Consider the following 11,752-nt stretch of genomic DNA (forward strand, 5'->3'; position numbering starts at 1 on the left):
TACTTATTGTTTACTGACTTATGATTGTCAGTTTATTGATTGGCATAAAACTTAACCTGTAAGTGTTATCACATGAGATAACAGAAGGAATCATTTAAACTATTATTTTATATTTAAACCTTAATTAACACATATAAGGCCCCATAACTTCCACCAGGAAAGCTGGATTGCAAAATGCAAATGCAACGGTAACGTCTCGACACAATCAAGGCGTATTTTACACACGCTTCTTCCTCTCTTCTTTGACGCCAGTGGACGCTCTGGCGCCCTGACGTCACGGCCAGACGTCGACACGATGTGTGACGTTGCCGTGACGTTTCGCAAGGCTGTCACTGGACGAGTATTGTTTGAGGGCTGCAGCTAACGACAGGTAAGCCGACCCTAGTCCGCTCGTTATCCCGTAGAAAAGTTAAAGAAAATAACTTTGGACCCACTATACTTCCCCGCGTCTCCCGTCAGGCCGAGGCGGTCCTATTTCAGGTTGTGGGGAAGTTTAGCCCTCGGAGGATTAGTAGGCTAACGCTAGCTGTTAGTTAGGGTTAGGGTTAGGCTGTCTGCACACCGACTCTTCAGCAGTATGTCTTCATGAATCCAGTACTGGTCTTTACGATCACTTTATGAATACGTGAATATGTTGGGGTTCAAAGATGTGGATAATACCCTGTGTTTCTGGGGCTTGTGAGCAGGCTAGTGGCTAGTGACTCCACGGCAGGACAAAGAGCCACCGGTGTTGTGCCGAAAATGGCATCCCCGTCAGAAATCGCACCCCCTCATTGAGTTCGTTGGAGTTCATTGAGATAAAAAAAAATGGGGGGGGGGGTTAGTTTATAGCAGTATTCAGATCATATCATCACAAGATGAGCAAATTTTCACAGAAAGCGATGTGAGAGGTCTTCTTCTGACAAAAATATATTTTTTAGTTTATAGCAGTTTTCAGATCATATATTTATTATATATTTATAGTTATAGGGAGACATGTCTGTGCTTTCTAGTGTCACATCATCATTTGCATGTATGAATTGTAAACTATTACGTATTTTTGTGCCCTCGTAGTTCAAGTGGGTCGCCTAACATGTAACATCGCTTTCAGGGACAAGTTTCTAATCTTGTGATGATATGATGTAAACACTTCTATAAACTATAAACCCTCTTTCCATCAAAAGAATAACTCAGAGCTCAATGATCTCAATGAAGGGGGGCGATTTCTGAAAGGAATGCCATTTTAGGCACAACACCGGTGCGCCTCTTCGCCGCCTCCTCTATGTGCTTTATCAGCACTCCGTTTGTTTCTCCGTCCGGCAGCCGGCCGTCCGTCTGTCCAGGCGGGGCCAAAGTATACTTCTCCGAGTTGACGACTAACTATGTAAATAAACTTCCAAAGCTTTTCAAATCTTATTTGGTGTTTTATTGGTCCTTAATGGGCAAAGTAAATAATAATATAGTATACTCCTTAAAGGGACACTTCACCAATTTGCATTACGCTTTGTATCGTTAGAAACCCATTCATATTTTTGAATGGTCTTCATCATTCAATAATTTTCACCTGTGACGGGGGAAAATCTACCTCTAATGGTGTGTTCCTGAATCCTAGGACGCCAGCCTTCCGAGTTGCACTTTTGACGTAATTTCCGGTCTCAGAGCATTTATAGCGTTCCCGTTCGTCTTTGTGATTGTGTTATGAAATTGGCTAGTCGTTGTTTATTGTTAACTAAGTTAGCCTCTTTAGCAAACCAGCCCAAGAACGAACAACACAACCTTACATTGTATTGCATTCACAGCAAGACAGTGCAATGCATACTAGGGATGGGCATTCGATTAAGTTGTCTTAGTCGATCGTCTGGAGAATTAACGATCAATTAGTTGATTTATCGTTAATATTTTACATTAAAATTAAAAAATAATAATATTCAAAATGAGATAAATACAAATGCAGCGTGTTTTCCTTATTAGGATCTTTATTATTAGATGAACAACTCAGTTAAACCAGATCCCTTCAATAGTTATGCGCTACTCTGCTCTAAGCAACGGAGCATGCAGCTCGAAGCCTAGTTTCTTCCCAAAATAATAACAATAACAGTGATGATGATAGGTTTTCAATGTAGTGAGTCCCCGGGACCCACAGGTGGCGAGTTGGGTGGGTCCCTGAGAAATTCAATGGGTCCCTACTCTCCAGTTTAAAAAATGTGTTTCTTTTTTATTATTATTATATTTCTTAAATTAATAGTGTTAAACTCAATACATGAAATTGTCATCTGAAAAGCGCAGCCATTTGTATGTGGTGAGCCACTGCTTCAGAAAAGTTCGCTTTTTTTGGGAGGAACATGTAGAAGGTTGAGGCACTTCTTCTGGCACTTCTTCTCTCTAGGCTGATCAGAGTCAGGGAGGAGTGCAGAGGTAGTGGGGACAGAAAATGCAGCTGCAATAGTTTGCTGACCTGCAATAGGTTTAATCTTTTTCTTTGGTGGTATTTTTGCATTCTCTCTTCTCTGCCTGTTTCTCGAGAAAAACGGGATCTCGTTGGAAGCGCGATGTATGCGCAGGCGCCGTTTGGGCATAACAATATGGCGGCTGCCGTTCAATGTAGTTTTCATCACCACCACCGGATTATGTTTCATTTATTTCATTACAGCACGTCCCCTAAACGTTACAACATAATCGACACGAATGAGCACAGCATCGAGCAGTGGAAACTTGGGTTTATTTACTATGAAGTTCGTATTTTTAATTGTTGAAATGAAATCAGCGGTGACGAGCTAGTTGTTTTGGTAGCGGCTAAATTAGCATGTCGCGATACTATGTACAGGGGATCATGTCTGCGCCGAGTAGATGCGCAGAGGGTTGAAACAGCGCTTGTTCGGTCTGCTCACAAGAAGGTTTCTTTGGCCAGTTACTGTGATTAAACACGAGTTGTTTAATGTTCACAATGTATCGTTTTTCATGGGGAAAATGAGATGGATGGATAGTGAGTTTAGTGCGTCCTTTCAGATTTTAATGCGTCAGGGACGCAGGACGCGTACCTAGCAACATCACTGAATAATAATATCTAAAAAACAATCATGTTATAACTTAACCAACCAGTCTACGGATTTTTGTTCAGAAAGTTGAGCATGTTGACATGCTCTGGGGTCAGACGCGACCGCAGCCTGGTGACCGTCAGTCCAGCCGCCGAAAACACCCGCTCTGAGGGGATCGACGTTGCTGTGATGCACAAATACCTCTGTGCTTACTTGGCAAGGCGGGGGAACAACTTTCCACAATCCAGGGGCTCAGAAAGTTCTTTATTTCTGCTTCGATGCTAACCTCGCCTTGAGTGGTAGGGCTATAGTGCTCCCCAAGAAGTCATTTTTTAAATCATAATGGTCCCACACCAGACTTCGCCGTGGCCTCGTCCGCTTCATGATTACATCGCCGTGTTCCAATATCCATACTATCCGTACTTACTAGTCTAAATTTGAGTACGTAGGGCGTCCCGATTGAGATCGGGCGAAAATAAGTGTACTGAAAACGGTCAAATCGCGAAGTGTGTGGCGATGTACACTTTTCATACTCAACGGCAGCCATCTTAGCTAAGTAGTGGAAGAGGGCGGAGCCAGGCTGAGCCAAAGTCGGCGCATTTTCCACATTGCCTGCATTAATAGTCATTTTTTAGTTTTTATAGTTTTTATAGCTTTTTATAGCTGCTAGGCGTAAAGAGTTCACCGTTCAAAGCGGGATGTTTATTGCGGGGGAGGAGCCGCAAATTTAAATATTGCCCTCGTGTGGTAAAATGTTTAATTGCACACTGCATTAGTATAATCGATGAAAAATGTACGTAATCGACGAAATTCTTAGTAATTAATCTTAATTGTCGATTAATCATGCCCATCCCTAATGCATACATTGGTGACCGGAATAAAGTAGCAATGTAATCAAGTGTGTAAGAGCATTTAAAATTGACATTACAGGGCTCTAAACTAACATTTTTCACCGGTTGCACTGGTAACCCTTTTTTTCTTGGGTGCACCAGCACAAAAGTTAGGTGCACCCAAATTGTCGACCATATCGCATTCAACACTGCAGTTTTACAGGTTCACGTTTTTTAAATAGCTGTCCATGTAGGCAATATTGACTTGTAAATGATGAACTAAGAATCTGGTCAACCTAATGTTCTTTATTTGAATATTTGCACAAGAAAGGTAATTTCACTGAAACATTTTGGTGCTGTAAGTGCTTCACTGAGCTGCAATTTAAACTTAAAACATCTGAAGATAAATGAAATAAAAAGAAAATCTAAATTAGAAGTGCAAGTGTTTTAAACTGAAACTTCAAACTGAACATCTCATGGCTCCAGGTCTTATGGACTATCCTCAATTGCAGTCACATGCCCCTCTGATGGCCAACTCATGTAGTTTGGCCTTCTTGATCTTTGGCAATAGCCCGGGCTATTATTTGTTTTCTATCACTGAACTTTCGAACAAAACTCTTGCTCAGCAACGATGGGAAATAGCCTACTATCAAATGCATTATTTAAACCAGTATGAATATTACCGTAGGCCTATATGTTTACCAGGCAATTGAATAACGACTGCACAGACACACAGGCACGCACGCACGCACGCACGCACGAACACGCAGAGTGGTAATCGGGAGAGTTGGGAGAATTCCCGGTGGCCCGTTAACGTTTCGGGCGGCGCCGGGTCAACGTCGCAACCAATTCTGTTTTGTCTAGAGGGGAGTAACTGAGCGCCCCCTCCCGAAGTGGAACAGCCCAGGTCGGCCTTGAACTGCGATTGGTCAGAAAGACGTAACAGCTAATGACAACATTGAACTCTCATGCAGGCTCGAACAGAGTGACACACAAACACACACACACACATAGTTTTTCACCCACTCCGTATCCAGCTTATTCCATGCTTAAAGCACCCAGGCTACTATGCGGCGAGCTGGGGCTCTCATGTTCTCCCCTGCGGTGTATACCTTGTCCGCATCCCCTGCCATCCAGTTGTCATACGATTCATGCAGACTGGTTTTGAACGGCTGATTCCATGGATGTAGCCTACTTTGCGTGTGCCGTGTTTTCCCGCCGATGTGGCGAAGCTGTATGCTGTTGAGAGCTTAAATAAATGCACGATATAAGTTGACTGAACAATTATTGAAGTTTAATATTTTGTTCAGCAAATTTGACAACTGACAGATGCAATATTGTATCCAGTGAAAATCGCAAAATTCTGACGAGCATTCTTAAATGAAGTAGAATAAACAGGAATATCTGGACCACGGCCAATCAGAGGGGGGTCCCGCTCTTCATTATCTCTGATTGGTTTGGACCATGATATGGGCCTTTCAGAGTCGCAGAGTTTTTTTCTTTTTGAACGGCTGGTTGCACCGTTGCGACCTCAGATTCTTTTTAGTCGCACAATTGAGAAATTAGGTCGCATATGCGACCAAATTGGTCGCACTTTAGAGCCCTGCATTAAAATGACCAACATGGTACAAATATAACGAAAATAAATCTTTTCACGGGTGCAGCCATTTTTGTTGACATCACTGCTCTCGGCCTACTCTCAGAATTCCAAGAGTTGAAGACAAAAAGGAGGCGAGAGAAATGCAGCAAGAAAGCTGGGAGATTTCCAACTTCCGACTCAGAATGCAGGCGTCCGAGGATTCAGGAACACACCATCATTTTCAAAGCCGCCTAGGGGGTGGGACCCCCTGACGCTACAGACCTATTACAGATCAGTACAGAGGAGATAGAGGTAGAGTACACCGGCTACAGTATGGAGTTTGACGTTACCCTGTGACCGGTAGATCACACGAGTGCTAAAAAAGCAATGACCCAAAAAATGGGTCAGCTTAGCTCAGGATGTTATGTTACGTTCTCAGGGAGTGAACGCTGATTGGCTGTTATTTTACGTTCTCAGGGAGTGAACGCTGATTGGCTGTTATTAGGGATGGGCACGAGTAGTAAATTCCAAACTCGAGTGATCGAAGGAATTCCTCGAGGATCAATCGAGTACTCGTTTAATCAAATCTATTTTTAGAATGCAACGCATCTGCAGCAGGAATAGGCCTAATGATGAACGGCAATATTACCAACCAAACATGTAATGCTTATTCTCCATCAAAACAGTCAGAGTTATCAGAGTATTCATTATTTATTTTTGCAAACGTTCAAAACACATTTTCCTTTCAAAAATAAATATGCGTCTCACAATTTAAATCACGTCGAACCAAGGCCTGTAACGGTTTAAAAAAAAAAAGAAAAAAAAAAAGTAGCCTATCCATTGCAAATAATTTAAAGCTGCAAATAAAACGGTAGCAAATGGACTATGGAAATACTAAGCATTGTGATCTTCTCTACACGGCCGGGATTACAGCTGCGTCTTCAGGGCTGTACGCTTACTTTTTAAAATGGTAGCACTGGTGCTAGCAAGCAAAAAAATTCAGTAGCACAAAAATAATTTTGGTAGCACACATACTATAGTCAAAAATAAAGTAAAAATATTCTGATACAACTGAACAGATTAGGACGTGTATATACAAAAGTAACACAATATGAACAAATTCAACAACAGTAAAGTGACAATGAACATATTAAATAGTAAAGTGACTATGAGAGCCTCTTTTAAAACATCAGCAGCCAGAAGTGGTGAACACATTCAACAAAATTAAGTAATTATTACAAATTTAACAAACACTTATTTATTAACCTCTGATGTCCTTTCCCCGTTGGCCGAGACGGAGTCATGGGTGGAGTCGGCTTCGTCGGAAGGTGCCGGTTCCGTGCTTGTGGTCGCCGAGTCAATCTCTTCCATACGTGGATTTTTTTCAAAGTTTCCATCTTTATTTGATGAAGAAGAACTTCCGAATACAGAGAAATACCTTTTTATTTTTCTGTTTTGCTTAAAAAGTGAATTTCCCGCGACCGTTACAAAGCCCCTCCTCAACGTGCGAATGTTCGGGAAATGTAGTTTTTTAGTAGTTGAGCGGAACTGGCGAGCCTATAATTCAAAATACATTTCCCTGCATGCATCGCTCCCATCATGCTCCCACACACTCGCGCTTAGTGGTGCCATTGAAAGCCGTACAGAAAGACGTATTTTTTTTCGGCACGGGTCCTTCTCACCCTTTCGCACCGGTGCGAGTGGACTTGTATTTATCTTTGCACGTTATATATTTTAATAGCAAATGCGATCAAAACTGTCGCACTGTACAGCCCTGGTCTTGCGGCGGTGAAAATAGCCGACACAGTTGGTTGCTGCGGGTCTGCTTTCCCGAACCCACCGTTGTTTCAGGAGCATATGTTGCCGCGTAGTACTTACAATCCACCTTATGATCTCCTAATTCTTTAAAGTATTTCAATTCTTCGCTGCGCTTTGCTTTAACCATCTCTTAACTTTTTGAATTCTGGCGTGCCTGAACACTGCACGGCACGCGCTAGGGATGGGCCGATAGTCGATTCGATAGCGATATTTCTTTTTAAATAATAATTTTAAAAAAAACGTGTGTGTGTGTGTGTGTGTGTGTGTGTGTGTGTGTGTGTGTGTGTGTGTGTGTGTGTGTGTGTGTGTGTGTGTGTGTGTGTGTGTGTGTGTGTGTGTGTGTGTGTGTGTGTGTGTGTGTGTGTGTGTTGATCAGAATGGACATCAACAACGACCCACTAACGGCCTATCTTCTGTTTTTGTTGCACATTGTTTGTGTCATATTCAGCTTTCAAGTTTCTAGAATCTATACCAGTAACTCCACTAACTTCTAGTAGTAGACCAAATGTAAATGTGTGATCGTGGAGCCCTAACCAGGCTTTAACTCTGGCTACTGATCCCAGGGTTAGGGTCAGGGTTAGCTACCTGACCCTAACCAGGCCTTAACTCTGGCTACTGATCCCAGGGTTAGGGTCAGGGTTAGCTAACCCTAACCCTGACCCTAACCAGGCTTTAACTCTGGCTACTGATCCCAGGGTTAGGGTCAGGGTTAGCTAACCCTGACCCTAACCAGGCTTTAACTCTGGCTACTGATCCCAGGGTTACGGTCAGGGTTAGCTAACCCTAACCCTGACCCTAACCAGGCCTTAACTCTGGCTACTGATCCCAGGGTTACGGTCAGGGTTAGCTAACCCTAACCCTGACCCTAACCAGGCCTTAACTCTGGCTACTGATCCCAGGCAGGATGTTGCGTCTTCGGTGCAAGACTAAAAACGGGAGCCACCTCATGCAGGGGCTGAGCCAGCACTCGTGCGTGCAGGAGCTGAAGAGCAAGGTGGAGGAGCTGACGGGCATCCCCTGTGACGTGCAGAAGATCCTGGTGGGGTACCCCCCCTCCAGCTTGGACCTGCGGAACGGCCACGCGCACCTCAAGGACTACCCCATCAAATCAGGTGACCTGAACGCACTGTGGCTAGGCTCAGGAACACAGTGGGTCGGTTGTTTTACTGATAACATAGGGTTAGGGTTAGGCTGAGGGCTAACCCTAACCTTAACCCAGTATGAACACAGTCGGGTCGGTTCTTATACTGATAACATATTGTCTCTGAATCTCATATCTTTGTTGAATGTCATTTTAAAAGTATATCCCCCCCGCAGGAGACACACTGATCGTAGAGGAGGAGAAGAACAAGATGAAGACTCAGGCCAGCTCCCTGCCCCCCCAGGCCAGCTCCCCGTCCCCCCAGGCCAGCTCTCCGGCCCCCAAGACCAGCTCCCCGCCCCCCAAGGCCGGCTCTCCGGCCCCCAAGGCCAGCTCCCCGCCCCCCAAGGCCAGCTCCCCGGCCCCCAAGGTGCCGCGGCTGGAGCCCAGCCCCGAGCCCCGCCCGGTGCTGGCCCGCCGCGTGGTCCCGGCCGACAACTCGTGCCTGTTCACCAGCGTGTCGTACGCGGTGGAGGGCGGCGTCTATGACCCGTCCTGCTCCGCCGAGCTGCGCCGTCTGATCGGCCGCACGGTGGCGGGCGACCCGGCGGCGTACTCAGGAGGCCGTGCTGGGCAAGACCAACGAAGAGTACTGCGCCTGGATCGGGCGAGACGACACCTGGGGCGGGGCCATCGAGGTGTCGATCCTGTCCCGCTTCTACCAGTGTGAGATCTGCGTGGTGGACACGCAGACGCTGCGCGTGGACCGCTTCGGCGAGGACGCCGGCTACCGCAAGCGCGTGCTGCTGATCTACGACGGCATCCACTACGACCCGCTGCAGAAGGAGACGCCCGGCTCGGACGCCCCTCCGCAGACGGTGTTCGCCGCAACGGACGACGTCATCCTGGCGCAGGCGCTGGAGCTGGCGGACGAGGCGCGGCGCCGGCGGCAGTTCACGGACGTAAACGGCTTTGCACTGCGCTGTTTGGTGTGCCAGACGGGCCTGGTGGGACAGAAGGAGGCCCGGGACCATGCCAAGGAGACCGGCCACACCAACTTTGGGGAGGTGTGAGAGCTACTCGCTCCCCCATTCCCCCCTGCCCTCACCCCCCTCCTTAACAACGTCAAAATCACACACCCGCTCCCCAATCTGGCAAAGCCGTGGTACTGGCTATTTGTCTATCGGTCTGCTCGGGCCATCCTCTACCTCACATAGTTCAGCGGAGTCCACGAGGAACCAGTAGACACTGTGGGTTCTGTCAACACGGTCAGTATTCAAGCTACGGTTGGTTCTCAAAGCCTGCTGCGGTGGAACATCCCAGCAAAGCTTTCATTGGGTTCTGCTGTCTCAAGAACCCAGCATGTCAAGCATTGAGCCGGGTGTGAATTAGGGATAGGCCAAAGTGAGTCCACAACCGCAGGAGTCAGTGACGCGTGGATATGAGTCCTGAGCTGGAGCGGGCTGTCATTGGTTAACATGCAGTCCTCGTCCGGCCCCGGTATGCCGGATCAGGCTCACGGACTTCATGGTGCTCTGCTGTCTGTCTACTGGTGACCTGAGAGGCTGAACGCACCAGAAAGAATGCTACTCATGTAGCTCACTAGCTAGCACATATTTATTTAGTCTGTATCGGATGTCAGGGTGCCTACCCACACTACTTTTGTGATAGTTTATCTACATTTAGAAGAGGAACAGAATTCAAGCTACAAAGAGAGGATCGTGTTTAGGTGGGGATTAAACTTCTCAGTTCTCAAGTGTTTTTAAAGTGTTACGTTAAGCTAGTCAAGTTACTACTCTGAGATGACGACATGGTTTATGTTCAGGTATATTTTCAAGGTGAATGAAATTTTTTAAAATGCCAATGTTTACATGTGTGCTAATATTTGTGTGAGGAGCAAGATTTAGCTTTTTTAGTTTTGAGTCCAACGTGGGACTTTTAACTGATGTGTAAGGAACAACTGGTGTTTTCTTATTTTATTGTGATGATTTTGTTTCTTAAGCCCCTGTTCTGATGCACACATTTTTACCGACTACCAAATAATGGTCAGAGGAACAGAGTGTAGGAATGCTGATATTTTATAAATATAATATTCACTCAGTCTTAGACGATGCCAACTGTTCCTACGCACAAAATGCTTTGTTCATGAGCACACATGAACTGTTTGTATAACAATATACTTTTTTTTTCCATAAATGATTCTCTCTCTCTCTCTCTCTCTCTCTCTCTCTCTCTCTCTCTCTCTCTCTCTCTCTCTCTCTCTCTCTCTCTCTCTCTCTCTCTCTCTCTCTCTCTCTCTTTCTTTTGTGTGTGTGTGTGTGTGTGTTGGTAAAACAGTTGCAGGTACTGTAGATGGAGCAACAAGTCTGATCTCATCTCAATGTTGGACCTATTGATCAAAGGGAGCCAAGAGCAGATCAATCGTTTGAGGTAGTTGATGTCAGGCTGCTGTTCAGTTCCAAGGACAAGGCCTTACTATGCCTTCTTATTGATCGATCCATTGATGATTTCAGTGGGATCGGTGTAGGAAGGCACCCATCACCTTTGTTTTAACCCTTTCAGATCCATTTGACCATCATTACATAGACGAGTAGCAATGTGTTCAGCTTATCCCCACTACTCCCACTACTGCCCCCTAGTGTCAGATTGTCCCCACTACTGGCCCCTAGTGTCAGATTGTCCCCACTACTGGCACTAGTGTCAGATTGTCCCCACTACTGGCCCCTAGTGTCAGATTGTCCCCACTACTGGCCCCTAGTGTCAGATTGTCCCCACTACTGGCCCCTAGTGTCAGATTGTCCCCACTACTGGCCCCTTAGTGTCAGATTGTCCCCACTACTGGCCCCTAGTGTCAGATTGTCCCCACTACTGGCACTAGTGTCAGATTGTCCCCTGGCACTAGGGTCAGATTGTCGGCATGGGATTTGGTTTTAAGATGTTGATTTATTTGGTTGATTTAAATGATTTATTTTGTGGCCATTTAATCATACTTTGATAAAGATGTATGCATTAATTCACCAGAAGATGTCTCGTGTTATGAATTTATAGCTCTTCAAATTGCCTGTTTCATTTTATTGGGATGGTTTAAAATCCATGGAGGTATGGGATGATGTAAGTTTTGACATTATACATTTTCCCCTTACGTTTCCAAGGAGTTGTTGACCCTTCCCCCCCCCTTGGTCTGAATAAAACAATAAAAGCCCATAAGACAGAATTTGTTGTTGGTCTCTACAAATTGATAATCACAGAGTATGTTCAGCTCACAGTCCTAACCCTTATTTTGTTGATTTGGGAAAAGGTTGAATATAACAATCACGGTCAATACAACAGGTCCGTTACTTGTAGGCTATCCAGTCGGTTGCAATCTGCAACCTCAGCGCTAGATGCCAGTCTATTAAATTATACACACTACACCTTTAATAGGATTGAA

The 11,752-nt window shown here is 45.4% G+C and overlaps 1 protein-coding gene across 1 annotated transcript; it reads left to right on the plus strand.

Moving 5' to 3' along the window:
• The first annotated feature begins 281 nt into the window (after window positions 1-281).
• yod1 (YOD1 deubiquitinase) lies at window positions 282-11,752 on the plus strand. Its single transcript, XM_056606174.1, is given in 4 exon segments — window positions 282-370; window positions 8,141-8,353; window positions 8,559-8,941; window positions 8,943-11,752. Coding segments are annotated over 3 exon segments (1,044 nt in total). The 5' UTR covers window positions 282-370; window positions 8,141-8,145; the 3' UTR covers window positions 9,396-11,752.

The sequence above is a fragment of the Gadus chalcogrammus genome, chromosome 13 (assembly GCF_026213295.1).
Source record: "Gadus chalcogrammus isolate NIFS_2021 chromosome 13, NIFS_Gcha_1.0, whole genome shotgun sequence".
NCBI classification, from domain to species: Eukaryota; Metazoa; Chordata; class Actinopteri; order Gadiformes; family Gadidae; genus Gadus; species Gadus chalcogrammus.